General features: G+C 53.8%; 2 protein-coding genes across 3 annotated transcripts; one reads left to right on the plus strand and one right to left on the minus strand.

Moving 5' to 3' along the window:
* The first annotated feature begins 9,729 nt into the window (after positions 1–9,729).
* NAGS (N-acetylglutamate synthase) lies at positions 9,730–15,418 on the plus strand. 2 transcript variants are annotated; one of them, XM_027974449.2, is made up of 7 exons: positions 9,730–10,197; positions 10,774–11,048; positions 11,161–11,374; positions 11,675–11,855; positions 12,702–12,873; positions 12,970–13,152; positions 14,804–15,418. In XM_027974449.2, exons 1-7 carry the CDS (start codon positions 9,772–9,774, stop codon positions 14,955–14,957), a joined length of 1,605 nt encoding a protein of 534 aa, XP_027830250.1. In that variant the 5' UTR covers positions 9,730–9,771; the 3' UTR covers positions 14,958–15,418. The 2 variants fall into 2 exon arrangements, with proteins under 2 accessions (XP_027830250.1, XP_060250903.1); XM_060394920.1 differs by lacking the exon at positions 12,970–13,152.
* Positions 15,419–16,341: 923 nt separating this feature from the next.
* Positions 16,342–19,903, minus strand: TMEM101 (transmembrane protein 101). The gene is made up of 4 exons (XM_004012975.6): positions 19,700–19,903; positions 19,195–19,375; positions 18,180–18,326; positions 16,342–17,398 (listed from the first exon to the last, which is right to left on the minus strand). Exons 1-4 carry the CDS (start codon positions 19,834–19,836, stop codon positions 17,090–17,092), a joined length of 774 nt encoding a protein of 257 aa, XP_004013024.2. The 5' UTR covers positions 19,837–19,903; the 3' UTR covers positions 16,342–17,089.
* Positions 19,904–20,986: the final 1,083 nt, after the last annotated feature.

The following is a 20,986-nucleotide window of genomic DNA, read 5'->3' on the forward strand; positions in this document are numbered from 1 at the left end:
TCTCCTCCTGGCTGTAATGAATGTCTCGGAGCCCCCAGACAGGAAACTTCATCAGGATTGGCCGCCTCCATGACTCAGCCCCGCCCCCCAGCCTCGTCCCTTCAGACCCAGACACAGGCCCAGCCTCTGCCTCTGACCCGCTTTAGCTACAGAGAGCATCTGTGAGAGGGAGACCCCCAGCGCCTCCACCTCCCTGCCCCTGATCAAATGCAGACCCAAAAACCAGACACAATAGATCTTCCCCAGGTGAGGGGGAGGTTGGATCCTCAGTGTGCCCCCAAACAATCTGCCCTCTGGCTTTGGAGCAGATGCTCCAAATGGCAGCTGCTCCTGGCCCCCTACCTGCCCACACCCCGCCATAGGACCAGCCCAAAGAGGCCAACCTTCCTTCATTCACCCAATACTCCCTGAGCACCTGTTTGGTGCCGATCCCTGTTCCCACCACTGGGAACACGACAAGGAGCAAGGGAGACAAGCTATGCATGTCCTCTAGGAGCTCACAGTCTAGCAGGAACACAGCCCCAAACCAGCAAACAAACAGATAAATACAATTATTTCTGAGGAGGTGGAGAGTGGGAGCAGAGAGAGAACGATAGCGTGGGTGGCAGGGAATGGACAAGGACAGACGACAGACACCTCCTCCCCATCTTGCTTGATCCTTATCCTGGAAGTTCTTAACAGCAGTCTGCTCTGCATCTCTCATCCTGTTAGGCCAACATGGTCTTACTGGATCGTCACCTCCAATGGCCCAATGCTTCAGTCACAACACCCACCCCAGCTACCACCTAAAAGAACCACAGGGAGTAGAGGGTGACCTGCGGGAGCCCAGGAGCCACCATGTCAGGAATTGAAGGCAGGGTTCCCTGCAGCCACCCAACCTCCCCTGTCGGTCCCTTGGTCCTTCCACTGGGGTCTCTGATCCCTACATCAACCACCAAAATAATTTCCAGGTAGATCAGAGAGTTAAATGCAAAAATAGACTGAACCCTAGGAAACCAGGAAGAAACAGGATGATCAGACCTCTTGAGGAAAGAGCTCTTTACGAGCGAGCATAAAAGCACTGGAAGAAATCACAGAGAGAAAGGTCAACAGCAGCCGTGCCCACGGAAGCGTTAAGCGTGTGTGCCTGTCATAAAAGCATAGCCAATATTACGGCTCGGATCACCTCCCTCTGCCAGGCTAACTCCTAATGTGTTCTAGATTCAGCCCCGCAAGGAAACTTCCCTGACCCCCACCCTACCACTCACCCACTCTGGGTCCCTCTGGATCAGCTGTCACCCTTGACTGCTCCCTGCACCCCAGCTGCTCAACCCTCTATCAAAGCAGAGATGAAGCTATGCTGAGAACAGTGATTTCTACTTTGATCTTCATGGTCCGTGGGCACCTTGATGTCTTCTTGTGTTTATTTTTATTTTTGATGTTGCTGTTCAGTTGCTAAGTCAGGTCTGACTCTTTGCAACCCCGTGGACTGCAGCATGCCAGGCTTCCCTGTCCATAGGATTCTTCAGGGAAGTCCTAGGACATTATTTATAATTGTATGTAAATTGGATGCAAATTAGGCATTTAATAATAGAAAGCTGATTAAGTCATAAATGAAAAAATTTTACCCTTGTTGAAGTCTTAAGCAGTCACTACAAGGCACCATTAAGAAGTGCTATGGGTTGAACTGTGTCCCAAAAAGAAATGTTTAAATTCTAACCCCTGTACCTCAGAATGTAGCCTTATTGGATCACATTATAGGATGGTTATCAGTTCAGTTCAGTTCAGTCGCTCAGTCGCGTCCAACTCTTTGTGACTCTGTGAACCGCAGCATGCCAGGCCTCGCTGTCCATCACCAACTCCCGGAGTCCACCCAAACCTATGTCCATTGAGTCGGTGATGCCATCCAACCATCTCATCCTCTGTCGTCCCCTTCTCCTCCCGCCCTCAATCTTTCCTAGCATCAGGGTCTTTTCAAATGAGTCAGCTCTTCGCATCAGGTGGCCAAAGTATTGGAGCCTCAGCCTTAGCTTCAGCATCGGTCCTTCCAATGAATATTCAGGATTGATTTCCTTTAGGATTAACTGATCTCCTTGCAGTCCAAGGGACTCAAGAGTCTTCTCCACCACCACAGTTCGAAAGCATCAATTCTTCAGCCCTCAGCCTTCTTTATGGTCCAATTCTCACATCCATACATGACTTCTTCCAAGAGCCTGGCTAGGATCTAGCCCCTTTCCTCCTCAAAAGTCCTTCACTGGCTACTCAGGCTCTTTAATCTGCACCCACAGCACCGGCCTCAACCCATCCTGGAGCTGAGCCCTTCCCTCCCCTTCGCCCGCCCCACCACACTAACAGTCCAGGCGGCAACACTGGTACTTTCCCCAGGGCGTCTCAGTCGACCTGGGCTGAGCTTTTAGGGAAGAGGGCTGGAGTAACTGGATCCGAGAGAAGCGCGCTAAGATGGGGTGGCTCTGAGAAGGTGCTGGCTCGGTGGCCAGCTTGGTGGCCAGAACTCGGAGAGAGGGGGCGTAAGTCGGGCCACGAAGGACCCCGGGGTCCACCCCCAGACCCACCGCTCAAGGGTGTGCTCCCACTGGCCCCTCACGCAGATCGCTTTACTGAGGAGATCGCTGCACAGGCGGATGGGACGCGGCCTGTCGGAGGCTCACCAGGGTCTCGTACCGCGTGGCCGGGCCGGCGTCACCCCCTCGTGGCAACAGTGTGTAATTACAGCCTGAGGGCGCACAGGGAAATCCGCGTCCACCGCCCGCTGAGGACCAGGCGCGAAGTTTGGGGTGTGGAGCTGTGCCCTGAGTTCGCTGAGTCCGGAAGGCTGACTATTCACCCTTAGGACAGTTTCCTGAACCTTGCTGCCTCTTAACCCGCTATCTACACGTTAACCTCACCTCTAAACAGGCGCATCTCAGGATTAACCCCAAGAAATTTCCATTAGTTGACCTTTTTAACATATAAAGAACACACAAAAACATCTCAGTACAAATGACACGTATGGACTCTGTCCCACATCTTATCTTCATACATGCAACACACACACACACACACACACACACACACACACACACACACACTCCTGTCTCCTCTGGAGAACACTGGAGCTTTCAGCCAAATGACACAGGAATACCAAGTAGCACCACAATACCTTAGCCCTGAGTGCCACACAATACCTCAGTCCCCCGACGCCCATAGGCACACACACAACACACCTCGGTCCAGCTCCCCAGCCCCAGCCTCTTCACCTCTCCCTCTCCTCCTCCTCAAACTCACTAGGGACCTCCCCATATCGAAAACCACCACTCCAGCCCATGTCTCTACAACACTACTTTCCACACTTTAATGCCCATAGAATCCCCTAGGGGTCCTGTTAAACTGCAGATTGTCACTTGGTAGGCCTAAAGTGGACCCCAGACTGGGCATCTCTAACCATCTCCCAGGTGATGCCACGGACCACACTTTGAATTCCATGGCCCTGCTTTTTTCTCCAGCCTCATTTTCTCTAGGACTTCCATGCTATGGTCTTATCCCATGCCCCTTCCCAACTCCCTGCCACTTGACTGCCCCCCCACCTCTCCACCACCCCTCTGAACAGTCACAGATGAGTAAAGCCAATGGTCCTTTCTCAGGCTTTGGGACATCTACACAGAGGGCTGCCCCTTCCTTCTTGAAACATGGATTCAGGGTGACTCCTGGTGGGCCTCCTGCCCTGCACCACCTCTAACCTCTCCTCTTCCTGCAGCCCTCCTTGGCAGCTCATGCCCAGGCCCAGGGGCTCATCTATAACCCTCTCTGTGCCTCTCCAGCCCTGACCTCTCTCCTGAGTTCCAGACCCCTTTTCCAATTGTCTGCTAGGAAGCTCTGCCTGTGCCCTGAAAGCACCTTACGTCCACTTGTCTGAAACCAGCCTCGTAGGATCTCTGTAATAATGGTGGGAATTCCCTGGTGTCCAGTGGTTAGGACTCTGTGCTTTCACTGCCAAGGGCATGGGTTTAGTCACTGGTCAAGGAAATAAGTTCCCCTAAGCTGGGTGGCATGGCCAAAACAAAGTAATGCCTAACTTCCTGGCCTTGTGTGAGAATCAAGTTAATACATATCACATGCCTAGATCAGGAAGAGTTTGCCTTATTTGTTTTGCTGCGCTGCACAGCTGGTGGGATCTTAGTTCCAGGCCACAGCAATGAAAGCACCAAGTCCTAACCCCTGGGGTACCTGAGCATTCCCAGAATTCGCTATTATTATAGTGCGTGCTCAGTCACTCAGCCGTGTCTGACTCGTGGCAACCCTATGGACTAATAGCCCTCCTTTGTCCAAGTGAGAATCTATAGGGCTCTTTTGTCCATGGGATTCTCCAGGCAAGAATACTGGAGTGGGTTGTCATGCCCTCCTCCAGGGAATCTTCCCGACCCAGGGAATGAACCTGCCTCTCTGAGGTGGGGGTCTTTACCACTAGTGCTACCTAGGAAGTCCATTATTATAGTAGCCCTTCCTGAAACAAATATCCTCGATACCTAGAGATTATAAACTCAAGAAAGACCCTTCTTATCATAAGGTTATGGACAAAGCCTTCTTTCTCCCTCTGTTTCCTTCTGTCATCTCAGATAGAGAGGCTCTATCAGATGTTAACATGTCTGCATGCCAGCCTCATCTTTCTTAAACGGCCGATCGTTTATTCCTTTTAACAAATCCCCAGGACAGCAGGGTGAGCGAGGCAGAGAGTAGAGAGCCCCCTGCTGGACAAGAGGCTCATGACACACTTAGAACTGAAAATCTTAAATCCATAAATCTGTGGGTTTCCTCCTCCACCTTGTATTATGTATTTATGGAGTATTTATTATTTCACATATTTATGCCTTGGAGGAAAACTGCTTGGAAGGAAAAAACTAGTTTTTATTAAGTGTTTACATTATGTCAGACTGGGAACATACACATGTGGGAATTCATTAAATCTTGTATTTGGCAAATGTCCAAGCATTCATAGAGAAGGCAATGACAACCCACTTCAGTACTCTTGCCTGGAAAATCCCATGGATGGAGGAACCTGGTAGGCTGCAGTCCATGGGGTCGCTAAGAGTCAGACACGACTGAAGTGACTTAGCAGCAGCAGCAAGCATTCATAAAAGTTGAGATTGTATAGTGAATCCCCTGGAGCCATCACCCAGCTTCAACAAGTGTCAGCTCCTAACTCATGGTCAGTCTTGTGGCTTTGTTCCTCCACCCCACTTTCTGTTCTCTTGGCTTTTTTGAAGCAAATTCAAGGCATCTTATCATTTCATTTATAAATATCCCATATGTACACTAAAAAACATGGAATCATTTTTAAAACATTAATGCACAATCAAATAACACCTAAAAATTAAAATACAAAATATCTTTTGTGCTCCAATTTCCCTGATTGTCAAAACGCTTACTGTTTGTTTGAATCAGAATCCAAATAAGAAACAACAAGGTCCTATTGTATAGTACAAGGAACTATATTCAATACCTTATGATAAACCAGAATAGAAAAGAATATGAAAAAGAATATATACATGGCTACCCACTCCAGTATTCTTGCCTGGAGAATCCCATGGACAGAGAAGACTGGCGGGCTACAGTCCATGGGGTCACAAAGAGTTGGACATGATTGAGTGACTAACACACACACACACATATAACTGAATCACTTTCCTGTATAGCAGAAATTGACACAACATTGTAAATCAGCTATACTTCAATTTTTTTTAAAAAAGGAATCCAAATAAGGACGAAAAGGGACTTTCAAAATACATCTTTTGACTTATGTGTTCGTCCTTTCCCCTCCTCCTCTTTTCCTTGAAATTTGTTGAACAAATCGGGTTGTTTGTCCTACAAAATTTACCAGGAATTGGCTGACTGCATGCCCACCGAGAGCTTTACATCTTCACCATGATGCAGTGAGATCAAGTTTTATGATCTTTCCCCCATTTTACAGGTGAGAAAACTGAGGCTCAGAGAATACATGCCTTGCCAAAACCTCTATAATCAAAGAAGCAGCAGAGCCCAGGCCGCCTGTCTTCCATCCAGAAAAGAAAAAAAAAAAAAAAAGGAACCTCATCCTCAGAGCCCCTAGTTCAGTACCTGGCATGTACATACTGAACAGTGAAGAGGGCTGCCTCAGGGCAGCCTGTGAACACAGATTCCACAGACCTGGCAAACCATGAAGCCAACCTTTCCTTGCCATGGGTTCTGCTTTTTATTTTTATTTTTTGCCACACTACAAGGCCTGTGGGATCTTAGTCCTCTGACCAGGATGAGATCTGCCCCCCCTGCTTTGGAAGCACAGAGTCCTTAACCACTGGACCGCCAGTGAAGTCTCATACAGCCTCTGCTTCTTTCTCTCTGTTCTCTCTTCAATAATTCATCCAATAAGTAGTTGCTGGACACTTCTCACATGCCAGATGCCATCACAGCATGTGAATGAGTGCGGCTGCGTGCCTCTGTACATGGGTAGATGGGTGTGGTCTCAAGGAGGAGTGGGTTGGGCTTCTAACTCTGGATGTTGTGTGTGTGTGTGTGCATGTGTGTGTGCACAAGTCTGTGTACACTTGAATCTCCGGATCTACATGTCCCTGAAACCGTCCACGACTACAGCTAGGTGTATACCTACATGCTCTCAGTACCTTTGCACATATATGTGCGTGTGTTTCTATGTATGACAGTTGCTGAGAAAGTCTCTGCAAATGTGCAAACGTGTGTCTGAGCAGAACTCTCTCTCTCTCTCCATCTGTGTGTCTGCACTGTGTATCCATGTGCACATGTGTGTCCGTGAGACTGTAGATGCTGGGAGTCTCCAGGTTATGTACTCTGTGTCTGCATACCTGTGTGCATCTTAACGGATGGTGTGGGTCTCTGCTTTTGTCTGATCTGTGTATCTATGTGTGTGTTTCTTCCTGTGCTATGATTGAGACTGTCAGCTGTCAACCCTGGCCCCTCACCTGCCCAGATTCCTGTTGCCTCCATGTCCACGTATACTAAGTGGCAGCCAAGGAGGACTCTAACGGGAGGGAAAACCTTGACCCTCCAAACCTGCCCCTGTGTCCAGGGCTGAGGCCCCTGCTGAGGGGAGGTGTCTGGAGGAGTTAGAAGGTTATTTCTGCTCCCAGCATCTTGAGGACCCAAGACCTGATAAGTGCCCTGGGACTTCCTTGATGGTCTAGTAGTTAAGAATCCACCTTGCATTGCAGGGGATGCAGGTTGCATCCCTGGGCAGGGAACTAAGATCCCACATGCCTTGTAGCAACTAAGTGTAGCTTGCTGCAACTACTGAGTCCCCATGCTACAACACCACGTGATGCTCCCACATGATGTAACAGAGATACTATGTGCTGCAAGTAGGCCTTACGCAGTCAAATAAATAAATATTAAAAAAAAAAAGATAGGAGCCCAGTTCTGAGCCCATTGACAACAGATCTTGCTCTGAAAAATGAGGGAAAAACAAAATTCAAGCTGGAATCATAGACCAACAGTGATCCTGCAGGCCTTCAGGTCAGAGGGCGGGTTAGGCGAGGGTGCTGACCCCACACACCCACAGACGTCTCCTCCAGAAGGCAGGGTCGGTTCCCAACCATAGGCTGGCCTGCCCCAGGGATAGTGACCCCAGGGTCATCTGGCCTGGAGTTAATCATCTACTTGGGGTATTCCTGGGTCCCATTGGCTGTCTGCGGACACAGCCCTCTGGGCTGAAGCCCAAGAAGAGGGAAGGAGATCCCCAGCCAGGGTGAGCCCCACCAGCCAGGGGAAATGGGGTGGATGCTCTTGGCTACTTGGGGCCCTCGGGAAGCCCCCCAGCTGAAGAGAGAGACACCAACCCTGCCCTCAGGGAGCCCAATCTGAAAAGAGAGGTCATCCTTGCCCTCACAAAGGCCCCGAGTTGGCAAGAGGCAGGACTCAACTGCAGCTGGCGGGGAAAGACCTGGAAGAATTGATGAGGGGCCAGGACAGAGGCAGGGATCCAGAGCAGCAAAGGCAGGAGAGACCCAGAACCGGGAAACTGAGTAGGGAGGTGTTGAGGAGGCACTCTGAGGAGGGGCTTGGATGGAGAGACCAGGAAGGGAAAGCACATTTGAGGGTGGGGCTCTCTGAGAGCAGAAAGAAGGAAAATCAAGATGCCCCAGTGGATTCTGGGAAGTGGGGGGCGGGCGGCAGCAGTAAGGAGAGAAGAGAAAGGCAGCCCTGGAGTTGGCCCCACAGGGCAAGGTGTACAAACCCTCCCTCTCATTGCTTCACTCTCTGTTGGAACTCAGAATTTCGAAGCAGGGAAATGGAAAAGTGAGCGGAAATCACAGAGGTCAGCTCCTGTCTCCTGCTGACAGGAGTCTCCTGCCCGGGACAGTACGTGCATGTACTGTGCTGTGTGCGTGTGTGCCTGCTTGTATAACGTGCACCTGTTCACGGGAAAGTGTCTTTTAATGGGGGAGGCCCAGGAAGGACTGGTGCATTCAGCTGGCATCCTCTGCAGTACTCAGGAGAGAAGAACCCAGACTATGCTCCCCACGCAAGCAAAGCCCCAGGAGTCCTGAGTTCCAGCACAGGGAACACAGAGCTGTGCAGGGGTGGGGCGGTGGGGGGGGCCCAAGGGTGCCAAGGGTCTGGCCGTGACACTAACAAGCTGTGTGACCTCAGCCAATTTGTCACCCCTCTGCAGTTGGTTTCACCCTCCATAAGGACAGAGGGTGGGACCCCATCAGAGGATAGTGTCCCCGAGGGCAGGATGTGTACCAGATTGCGCACTGGGTGTTTTTAAGCAGCACACGTATACAGTATTAAGCAATAATGAATCACATCCTATGAAAGTTTTCAAGTCCTTTGCACATCTTGCTTAATAACATGAATCAGGAACAAAACTGCTTTGCCTCAAAGACCACCTCCACTGCTAATGAACTGAATGACCTTGGCCCTCACACATTTCTGTGCCTCAGTCTCCTCATCTATAAAATGGGTATAATAAAAGTGTCCATTCTGGAGTCATTGTAAGGCTTCAGTGAGTTACTATTTGTGAAGTGCTTTGCATAGGGCCTGGTGTTCTGCATGTGTCAGCAGCTATTCTACCAAGGAAGAAGCGTCAAGCTTGCTATGGGATCTCTACCTTCCTAACCATCTTTGTTTCCAACAGAAGCAGTCAACACTATCCAGCTGGAATTTATAACATTTTTTAACCTGTTTATTTGTAAGGCTTTCTTACAAGTGACATCAGCTTTCTAGTTACAGTCCTGATGTGGATAAATTTAAAATTTATCCACAAAGACAAAATTCTTCAAGGTGGCACCCAGTGGCTGGGGTTTGGCAAACCCTGGTAACCTCCACGTGATTCCATCTTCTTTGAGCTCAAACGGGGCAGAGGCTTGCCCTACCCCCGGGCTTTCACTCTTGCCCCATAAGCCTCCTTCCTTAGTCAGGTGGCTGCTCTGCCCTCTTGCCCTAGTCAGACTCCTCCTTGGTTGTTCAAGACCCCGCTGAGCGCCAGAGCCACCTGTGGGGCCCCTGAACCCTTCTGAAACCGGCCTTGGCAGTAGCTTAGACACGCAGCCACCCTTTATCTCGGCCTCGTGACTCTCGCTAGTGGGTTCCGTCACCCCCCTCCAGGGGCGGGGAATCCTGTCAGCGCCGCCCTCTGACCCATGGCCCGACCCGCGGCCCCCTACCCCGTCGTCGCCCCGCCCCGAACGGCCCAGCCCCGCCCCGCGGCAGGTTAAGAGGCCCCTGAAGGCAGGAGCTCCTGACAGACGGTCACTAGTGGGGGGGCGATTCGGTCTGGTTGTCATGGCGACGGTGCGTATGGCCTGGGCCCTCTGGGCAGCGCCTGTGGGCGGGAGGCTCCGGGGACCCCGAGGCACGGGGAGCACCAGGAGGCTGAGCTGCGGCGCGCGGCGGCAGGCGACCAGGGGTACCAGCCCGGGACGCCGGCTCAGCACGGCTTGGAGGCCGGCCCAGCTAGCCCGAGAGGAGGCCGAGGGAGCCAAGGACGACGTCCATCCGTCTGCAGCGGAGGAGCCGTTGTGGACGCAGCCCCCCGCGCCCCCGGTGCCCCCCGATTCCCCGGGGCCCCCCGCCGGCCGCTCGCTGGTGCAGCGAGACATCCAGACCTTCCTGAACCAGTGCGGGGCCAGTCCCGGGGAGGCGCACCACTGGCTCACGCAGTTCCAGGCCTGCCATCACTGCGCCGACAGGCCCTTCGCCGTCATCGAGGTGAGCCGAGCCCGGCGTCTGGCTGGGTCGCAGACCGTGGGTGGGGGCTGTGTGCCGATGTGTCGCCGGGTCTGGCAGGACGGGCTGTCGATCGGGGAGGGGAACCAGGAAGGGGATCAACTGAGCCCTAACGAGCGCCCGGGACTGGGAGAGGCCGCGGCCCTCGAAAAGCCTGGCTCCTAGCCCGGTGAGGAGTCTGGGGTCTCCAGCCGGTGGAATAAGATGCGCCAGAGTAGTCCTCCCACCCTGGGCACAGTTAGGGGTTCAGTTGGCCATCGGGGAACCTGGAGAGAAGCTGCCTGTGTCACCCCTCCCCCTAAGGTGTCCTAGAGTCCAAGGTCGCAGGGAGCAGCCGAGCGACTAACGCTAGTGTGAGATAAGAGGATGATGGCAAGACCCAATGGGGCAAAGGGCAGAGCAGGTGGGCGCAGGTGACCAGAAATGGGGTCTGATAACTCCTGGGCAGGATGGGGACTCCCCCTCAGAGGGGACCCTGAGGACCAGGCTGGAGGAACGAGCAGGTGAGGAAGGAGTCAGGGTGGGCGTCGTGCCCCCTGAACGCCCACGCCTCCGCAGGTGGAGGAGGAGGTGATCAAGTGCCCGAAGGCAGTATCCAGTCTGGCCTTCGCCCTGGCCTTCCTGCAGCGCATGGACATGAAGCCATTGGTGGTCTTGGGGCAGCCTGCTCCCACGGCGCCCTCGGGCTGTCTTTCCTTCTGGGAGGCCAAGGCACAGCTCGCCCAGAGATGCACGGTGCTGGTGGACGCCCTGCGGCACAATGCGGCAGCCGCCGTGCCTTTTTTTGGCGGCGGGTCTGTGCTGAGCGCTGCTGAGCCAGCCCCTCACGCCAGGTGAGTGCCGACCCTGCCTGTCCCGGCTCCTCGGATCACGCCGCTCGGCCTGCGCAGCCCCAGCCCCGCGGGCCCGGAGGCGATCTCCTTGAGCCCCGCGTCTGGCCCACAGCTACGGTGGCATCGTCTCTGTGGAGACCGATCTGCTCCAGTGGTGCCTGGAGTCCGGAAGCATCCCCATCCTGTGTCCCATTGGGGAGACCGCCGCGCGCCGCTCGGTGCTCCTGGACTCGCTGGAGGTGACCGCGTCTCTGGCTAAGGCGCTGCGGCCCACCAAAATCATCTTCCTCAACACCACAGGCGGCCTGCACGACGGCAGTCACAAGGTATGTCTCTTCCTTTCGGGCTCCAGTCCCTGCGCCTCCGCACCTCCGCTGAGTGTCTCTCTTGCGGCCCCTGCACGCCTCCCTTATGGGCCCCAGAGTCAGTCTCTTCGAAGCCGCATGGGTCGGGAATGGAGTGTCAGGGAGGGATTCAGCCTACGGTGTTCAGATCTGAGCCCTCCCTGGTGGAGGACTCCGGGAGGAAGTAAGGGAAAAGGGGTTAAGTGAGGAGAGGTCCGTAGGGCGGGACGCAGTCCTGGTGCGGCTGCAGGTCGGAGGCTCACCCCCTAGTCCGGGACACAGGTCCTGAGTAACGTGAACCTGCCCGCCGACCTGGACCTGGTGACCAATGCCGACTGGGTGAGCACTAAAGAACGCCAGCAGATTCGGCTCATCGTGGACATACTCAGTCGCCTGCCCCATCACTCCTCCGCCGTCATCACCGCTGCCAGCATGTTCCTCACCGAGCTCTTCAGCAACAAGGGTGAGGGCGAGGGCAGGGGCGCGCCGGGTTTGGGGGCGCGCGGGGCAGGAGAAGCCACAGTAAAGGCTTCCTGCCCTTGCCAAACCTGGGGGAGGTTTGCAAGTAGGTGGACCTGCCTGGGCTGGAACTTGGGTGAAACTAGGCAGGTGGACGGGACTTGGCTGGGGTGGGAGGAACCACAGACCCAGCGGACCCAAGTGGAATGAGTAGCTCAGCTGGTAAAGAATCCGCCTGCAAGGCAGGAGACCCCAGTTCGATTCCTGGATCGGGAAGATACGCTGCACAAGGGATAGGCTACCCACTCCAATATTCTCGGGCTTCCCTAGTGGCTCAGACGGTAAAGAATCCGTCTGCAATGCGGGAGATCTGGGTTCGGAAGATCCCCTGGAGAGGGCTGGTAACCCATTCCAGTATTCTTGCCTGGAGAATCCCAATGAACAGAGGAGCCTGGTGGTCTCCCTCCAAGGGGTCGCAAAGAGTCCAAAACGACTAAGCGACTAAGTACACACGCAGCACAGGAGAGGTGGGCGGGGCCAGGAGCCGGGTGGGCATGGATGGGCGGGACTAGGGGAAGTAGGTGGAGCCACAGGTGAGTGGGAGGGCGGGGTAGGGGGCGGGGGAACTCCAGGGACGAACTGCCTAGGAAACGCATCTCCTTGAGTGAAGAGCACAGACAACTCTATACAGACCATAGGAAGCATCTTATCGTGGAGAGCTCCCAAAGAAGGTAACTGTCCCACCAGCCACCTTCCTATCTGGAACCTCCACCAGGCTGCGCAAACTTAGGAGTGGAGGGGACCTGGATCTCGGGCTGAACGAACCGCTCCTCCTTCATCCCACCCCCAGGTTCGGGGACGCTGTTCAAGACTGGCGAGCGGATGCTGCGAGTGCGTTGCTTGGACAGCCTGGACCAGCGCCGCCTCGTGAACCTGGTCAACGCTAGCTTCGGCAAAAAGCTCCGAGACGACTACTTGGCCTCGTTGCGCCCGAGGCTGCACTCTGTCTACTTCTCTGAGGGGTGAGCCTGAGGCCCCAGAGGGCAGGGGCCACGGGACAAGCCGGAGAGATTTGGGTCAAGAAGAGGTCCCAGCCTGCCTCTCCCCCGCTGCGCCAGGTACAACGCGGCCGCCATTCTGACCACGGAGCCCGTACTGGGGGGGACCCCGTATCTAGACAAGTTTGTGGTGAGCTCCAGCCGCCAGGGCCAAGGCTCCGGCCAGATGCTGTGGGAGTGCCTGCGGCGGGACCTGAAGACGCTTTTCTGGCGCTCCCGGGTCACCAACCCCATCAATCCCTGGTAGGTTCTGCCCTTCCTGGCTCCCTCTCCACCTTTCACCAGCCATGCCAGGAATCCACCAGCCTGGAAGGCTGGGCTTCCCCTTCTTTTATTAGCCACCTTTCCCCCATGAGAGATGGCCGGCACATCAGTGTGGCCCCATATTCCCCAGGGAGCAGACCACACATGGAGCCTGAGATTTCCCTAGAGGCAGAGCACACTTAACTCTGCTTTGTCCTGTTAAGGTAGATGCCTTGAAGACAGTCTGCACCGGGGACACAGCCTGCCTCTCCTAGGGTCTGGAGAAATTCAGCCCCTTACCGTTTTAGTCCAGGCCGTTGTCAAGCTCTGACCCCATTGCATCTCCAGTGGGACACCCCCTCCTCTCTTTCCTTCTGCAGTTATCTCCTCATTCCCCTACTACTCTGCTCTGTGGGCACCAAGAACAGAACAAGAACCCCTCCTCCGGCTGCACAGCCAAGGCAGTGTGGAGAGGAAAAGGCGGCCTCACTCTAACCCTCCTAGCTGTGTGACTCTGGCTAGTTAGCTAACTTCTCTGAGCCTTGGCTGCTCCTCTGTGAAAATAGCATAACACCAGGCTATTGGCCGGTGCTATGAGAATAAAATCCGATTACAAACCTCAGGTTCTAGCAGAGTGTTCAGCACATACAAGCATACCCCAGAGATATTACCAGTTTGGTTCCAGACCTCCACTATAAAGTGAATATTGCAATGAAGCAAATCACATGAATTTTTTGGTTTCCTGGTATATATGAATGTTTACACTATATTGCAGCCTAAGTGTGAAATACAATTATGTCTAAAAAAACAATGTACATACCTCAAATTTAAAATAGTTTTATTGCTAAAAACTGCTAACCATCACTTGAGCCTTCAGTGAACAGTCATCTTTTTGCTGGTGGAGGGTTTGAAATATTTCAAAAATTACCAAAATGAAACAGAGACATGAAGTGAGCAAACGTCTGTTGGAAAAATGACACTGATAGACTTGCTCCACAAGGTTTGCTTTACAAACCTTCGATTTGTAAAAAAACACAGTATCTGCAAAGCGCAATGTGCTAAGTTGCTTCAGTCGTGTCTGACTGTTTGAAACTCTATGGATGGCAGCCTGCCAGGCTCCTCTGTCCTTAGGATTCTCCAGGCAAGAGTACTGGAGTGGGCTGCCATACCCTCCCCCAGGGGATCCTCCAGACCCAGGGATTGAACCCAGGACTCTTATGTCTCCTGCACTCGCAGGCGGGTTCTTTACCACTAGCGCCACCTTAGTGAAACACAAAACGTGGTATGCCAGTAGTAGGTTCTCAATAAATGAACCAGTGAGTAGTGAGCCCTGCTGCTGCTGCTAAGTCGCTTCAGTCGTGTCCGACTCTGTGCTACCCCACAGACGGCAGCCCACCAGGCTCCCCGTCCCTGGGATTCTCCAGGCAAGAACACTGGAGTGGGTTGCCATTTCCTTCTCCAATGCATGAAAGTGAAAAGTCAAAGTGAAGTCTCTCAGTAGTGTCCGACCCCCAGCGACACCATGGACTGCAGCTTTCCAGGCTTCTCTGTCCATGGGGTTTTCCAGGCAAGAGTACTGGAGTGGGGTGCCACTGCCTTCTCCAGTAGTGAGCCCTGGCCTTGCCTAAAACCTATCTCCCACCCCCACCAGGTACTTCAAACACAGCGATGGCAGCTTCTCCAACAAGCAGTGGATCTTCTTCTGGTTTGGCCTGGCCGATATTCGGGACTCCTATGAGCTGGTCAACCATGCCAAGGGGATACCAGACTCCTTCTGCAAGCCAGCTTCTGACCCAGGCAGCTGACCCTCTCTACCAGCCCTTCAGGCCCTGGGACAGCCAGTGTGGACTAAAGGCCATGCCTGCTGGAGGAGACCCAAGGCAGCCACAGGCCGGACCAGGCATGCTGGCTGAGTGAACTGCAGGGGAAGCAGCAGCCGTTACTCTACCCTGCCCAGAGAAGGGCACCCAACGGAGGACAAGCACAGGAAGGAAAAGGGCCTGCCCAAGACCCCCTACTTGCTCCAAAGCCACAACCAGATGGCCCTGAATTTTCAGTCTAGGAATTTGGAGGGAGGAGGGCTTGCCTTTAAGGGCTCTACTCAAGGCTGAGGGTGGGCCAGTATCTTTGACCACTGTGCTGTTTTGAGGCTTCCTTGCCCAAAATATCACCCATATCTGCCTTATAGTCCACCATTCATTTTAATTCCTTTGGGTCTTGAAACATCTCGGGAGGCCTTGATTAAAATGCAAGTACTTGTCTGAAAGTCAGCTCACACTTGAAATTAGCATTGACCCTCTGGGAGCAACATCTTGAGGGATGGGGAACCAGGGGACTCCTAGAGGAAGAGAGGAGCTAAATGAGGCCAAGGCCCCGAGACCTCCCTCAGCCAACTGTCAGCAGCCCCCAGAGGGGCTCACCTATCCCTCAGTTAGGAAACATCTTCCATTCCACAAACCGGACTGACAGCAGCCCCATCTCCCTTACCAGGCAGGGCTCAGAGCCAAGCCCAGACTCAGAGGTCTTCCCCTCGGCCCCTCTGGAGTTGTGTCTCCATCTTTGCAGGAGCAGGACATTTCAGACAGGTGAAAGTCCAAAGCCTGAGGCTGCATTCAACATTTCTGACCCCTATGATGTGCCAGGGCTGAGGCTACTTTCTGTCAGGAGGTGTGTGGATGTGTAGGGAGGGACCAGGGGCTGTTGAGACCAACCCCCCTAGAGCAGCCTGTCTTCCCTGAGGAGAGGGGTGGTGTTGAGCAAACAGCTTGGTGTAGGCTTTAATCAGACCTGGCCTGGAATCCAGATCTGTGGCTTCAGGCTAGCAGCTTAATCTTCTCTGAGCCTCCATTTCCTCATCTGTGAAATGAAAATTCCTCGGCCTCAGAGTGGACCCTTAATCAGTCCTCTCCCTCTAGCTGCCCTCGCCAAAGATTTCTCTCAAAAGAGCTGGCATCAAATGGGGAGGAAAAGACAAGCCACGAGAGGGACTGAGTGAAAGGTCGAAGCGTGTACTGCAGGGAGCATTTGCAGACTTGAAGAGAGAGCCCAGTGGGGACTCTCAGGACAGGAGCAAGGTCATGGGCGGGTCAAGGTGGGGCTTACCCGAGTATGGGCTTTCAAGAAACCCAAGAGCAATCCCAGCCAATGGCAAAGTGCCCCGTGGGGAGAACAGAGAAGCAAAGCCGAACGTCTATATAAAATGTTTAATTTTGGAGGACTGTGTGGTCTGGTGTTTGGGAGGGCACTCACCCACAGCAGGCCAACCACGGAGCTGGAAACAGAAGGCCAGAGGCAGGAAGTTGGCCCCTGCCTGCCCCACCCCTGCACACTCCAGAGTAGACTGGGGCCTGCTCTGCCCTTGAGGTGGGTGACAGCTAGTGCTGTGTCTGCTCCTGGCACACCCTGAGAGCCCACAACTTCCGTAGTGCCCAGCCCCTCTACTCCACCTGGGCCTGATCCATGTGTCAATACTCGGTGTCAGTCTCAGAAGAGCACTGCAGAGCCTAGCTGCATCTGCCAGGCTCAAAGAGGGATCTTTCACACTGGCTCACTTCCGGTTCTTGGTCTTCCTCCCTCTGTCTCCCACTCTCAGTGTCCCCTGCCCTCAACCCCTGCCCCCACAGCCCTGCCTTACTCCGTTTCCTGGGACAGGAGACCCAGGAGAACAGCTGGCCTCAGCTCTCCTCAGAACAAACAGGAAAAGGAAACCCGTAGGGCAGAGTCATCAGGGCTCCCACCCCACCAAGGCCTGAGCCCAGGAACTGGGGAAGAGACCTGCCTCTTGCCAACATACACACACACACACACATGCACATAACGCAAAGGATCAAACAACAGACCAAAAAGCATAAATAAACATAACTGGGCCAGCAAGGAGGAATGGAGGGTGGCCTTCAGTGGCTCCCTGCACCCAATTCTCAGACTCGCGCTGCACAACTCAGCCGTCAGTGGCCAGGATGACAGCGGCCCCGAAGATGCCCACACTCTCTCCAAGGAGCTTCATCTGGTTCCAGAATTCAACGCGTCGCGTGTTGTGCCAGTAGGCCACATTGCCGTCAATGAGCAGCATGACCGGGGGCAGCAGGACAGCCAAAATCTGGGCAGCCAGGGTCACGTAGTAGCCCGACAGGAAGGCCAGGGCCAGGACGCCATAGAGCACGAAGAAGAGCTGGACCATCAGCTCCCCGCCCGGGAGATGGTTCAGATACGCCAGCCGGTCCTCCTTGCTGTGCTGCAGTGAGTAGGCCTAGAGACACACCGTCCTCTGAGGCTCCGAATAGGCTAAGAAGCCTATTCTGGGAAGGCCACCCCTGAGATGCAAGCCAGCCCCTACCAGGTGGGCTTTGGACTCCCCTCTCAGACTTGGGGCTTTCTGAAAGTAAGACCTGTGTCTCCCCTCAGACGAGGGAGCTCCGTGAGGCCAGGGTCTCTGTCTCTCCTGACCCTGGGGGCTCAGAAGGAAAGAGGGTCCACAGTCAGGCTGGGGCTCTCACCTCTGAATACAGAGCTCTGCACATGGGAGATGGTGCTCTGTATCTAAGATGAAGCTAAGTGACCTGAGGCCCACTGACATTCCCTTCCACACTGGCCCCACTCCCAGCACCAGGGAGAATGTAACTGGCTCTGCCAGGCAGCCCCATCAGCTCTAAGTGGCAAAGCCCCAGGTGGGACCTGAACTCTACCAAACCTCTCCTTTGTTCCCTCTCTCAGTCCTCTGGGGGGTGAAGCCATGAGAGGCCCAGTCCCTCTTGTCCTCCTGGCTCTCAGGCTTGGGACTGAATGGTCAATTCACCCTCTTCTCTCCCTGGTAGCAATAATGTTGGAAGAAGGGACTCTCAGCCAGGTCTCAGGCACTTGAAAGGCTCCCAAGGCCCAGAAGCTGGAGGGGGCAACTGCTGGGAGTCAAGCCCTCAGGAACTACATGCAAGCCTCGTTCTGTCCACCTCCCTGGGTTCTGCCAGGCACCAGGCATCAGTTCACAGCTCACTCCCAGTAAAGCACCTCCAGTCAACAATCCCCCAACCTACCACACAGACGAGGTAGATGCCCAGGAAGACCTGGCCGGTGGACTGGAGGGAACGGCTGCGGGGTTTCCGACGGTACAGCTCCCCAGCACCGCTGGCCAGCACAAGAAAGCCACCGATGATGGCAACTGTACGTGAGTACATACGGACCTAGGCCAAGGCGAGGGGACCCCGATCAGAAACTGAAGGCATTGCACTTCTCCTGGCTGCTCGGAGCACAGAACTGCCCATCTCTACACATCCTGGTTCATCTGATGAACCCTCTTACCATTACCATGAGCAGGTAGAGCAGAGAAAGATAATTCTTTTTATCAGAAGTGGAAATTGAGGCCCAGAGGGGTTAATAAACTTGTCCAAGGTCCTACAGAAAGTGGCAGAACCCAGATACCAAGTGTTGCCCCTCTCCCCATCCCTAGGTCTGCACATTCAAAGTTCAATATTCTTTCTGCCATAGGGTATACTTTGTTCCCCAAACTAACCAATGATCTCACTGTCCAGTAGCTATTCTCACACCTGCCTCCCCTAATTGACTGCCAGTCCATTCCTTGCCAGTAATGCCTTGGTCCAGGCCCATCTCCAAGCCTGTAGTGCCTGGCACAAGTCCTGGAATCTACAGGATTGAATGCTGCCCTCGGATTAGATAAATTTCATAAAATGTGATGGGTGGACTAGGTACTCTCTAAGGTTCCTTTCTCCCTGGTTCTGATAACTAATGGTGTAGAGTTCTGGGAACCAGGTGACCTGGGTTCTGGTCCCACCTGTAATGCTAACTGCGGTGTAATTTTGGAAAGTCTGTTTCCCATCTCTGGACCTCAATTTCTGCACTCTGAGGGGGAGGTTTGCTGGTCTCTAAGGTCCTTCCGTTCTTGTGGTCTGTAATAACCGCTACAAATCAAGGGGTTCAACCTTCCCAGGCTTCGCACTGTGCTCCTGGCTAATAAGAGGCAATGTCCAGCTGTCCCAGGCACCGGCTTCCCCAGCACTACAGCCAAATCCCACCTAGGGGCGAGGTGCTCACCTTCAGCCAGTCCCCGTAGTGGACGTAGCCCCCGATGTAGGCGGCATAGGTGCTAATGGCAAGCTGGAGTGCGGCCCCCAGCGCGAACCAGCGCCGCTTCACTCCAAAGGACATGAAGCTAGCGCACAGCACGGCTGCCCCCATGTCGAAGTACAGGTAGGGTACTGGGATGTCGGGCTTCCTGCGAGTAGGGAAGGGGGAAGGAACGAGGACAGAGGGAAGCAAAGGATGAAGCGGGAAGAAGAGTCTTGAGACTCCTCGGGTTCCCGCAAGCTCCACTGCTTCTCCAAACCTGAGCCCCCTCTCATGGCTAGGACCCCCGCACTAAGCTCGATGCCCACCATGCTCCAGACCACAGTCCCTAACAAGTCCGAGGTCCCAGTTCCTTCCAGTCCAAGGGTCCCAACTTCTAGGCCACAACTTCTTCCCCACCTCACCGCACCCCCATTCTTAGGACGGGCCGGACCGCCCCCACCACATTCGGCGACCGCACGGACCCGCTCACCGGCGCGCCTCGGCCCTCTCAGCATACAGCATGAGCTGGCTGAAGCAGCCCCAGAAGGGGCAGCGTGTGAGCAACACAGAACCCAACTGCATGATCAGCTGCAACATCCACCGTCGCGAACCCATCTTCGACGCCATCTTGAGGAAGGGCAGTCCGCCGCAGCCTCACCCGGCGGCCAGGGAAAAGCCGGCGCGAGGATGCGACGCGCAACTTCCGGGTCTCGCGGTTTTTATTCCCCGCCCCCCCCCGGCTTCCGTCGGGAAACAAAGCTCTCACTCTCTAGTTCTGGACTGAAGAAAGTATTGTAGCTGCAGGATTCCGTTTTTCTTTCTGCCGAGGGAGCCTCAGGGTCCTTTCTTATAGCTGCAAAACTGAAAACTAGAGTAGAGGAAGGAATAGTAAGCGAACTAGCCTTTGAATACAGCTAAACCTGGGCTCCAACTCTAATGCAACTCTGTGACTTTCAACATATCTGCTATACTTCCCAAGATTCATCTGGGAAACTGGAATGACATCGACGTCACCGTGTTGGTCCCAGCACACAGTAGGGGTTCAGTGAATGGTGTACACAACACACACACACACACACACAGAGGAAATCACACACACGAAATCCCTCTGCTTCTGTTTTAGGTTTAGAGTAAGAGGGTCTGCTCAGAGCCACTTGTAGACAACTTTGGTCTTGATTTGCCTTTCTTCTGTCCCCTGAGAGACCTGACGAGGAAATATGGGTCATCTCAAGCAGTCCATCCCTCCAGCGCTAGTGCTCCGACTCTAGCCCAAGCTACACTTTTTTCAGTTTAGCTGCATCAGGCTTCCGACTGGTCTCCCCCACTTTTTCTTTGGACTTGTTTGTTCTCAGATCCCTATCTTGTTCTCATAACCATCAGGCACCTCTCCCTTGACTCAGTACATTAGCGATTGTATATTTGTGACTTGTCTATTGATGACTAGATTAACACTAGATTGTGAGCTCCATTATGGCACGGACAATGTCTGGTTTCTGCCTACTATTATATCGACAGGGCCAGGTAGACGAGATGCATTCAGATGTGTGCCAAATAGATAAGTAAATGAACAAAACGTGTTACCACTATGTCGTCTCGGTAACTTCGTTGAACAAATGAGCAAAAGTTTGAGGCACTCTGGGATTGTCACCACACAGCCACCCCCACCTAATCTTCCTGCACCCCATCTACCACCCTGCAACATACAAATTCATCTTCTAATATTGAAGACTCTGTAAGCACTTTTGTAAGGTCCTTTTGTAAGGTGTGTTTCTTCCCT

This window comes from Ovis aries, chromosome 11 (assembly GCF_016772045.2).
Source record: "Ovis aries strain OAR_USU_Benz2616 breed Rambouillet chromosome 11, ARS-UI_Ramb_v3.0, whole genome shotgun sequence".
Lineage (NCBI taxonomy): Eukaryota > Metazoa > Chordata > Mammalia > Artiodactyla > Bovidae > Ovis > Ovis aries.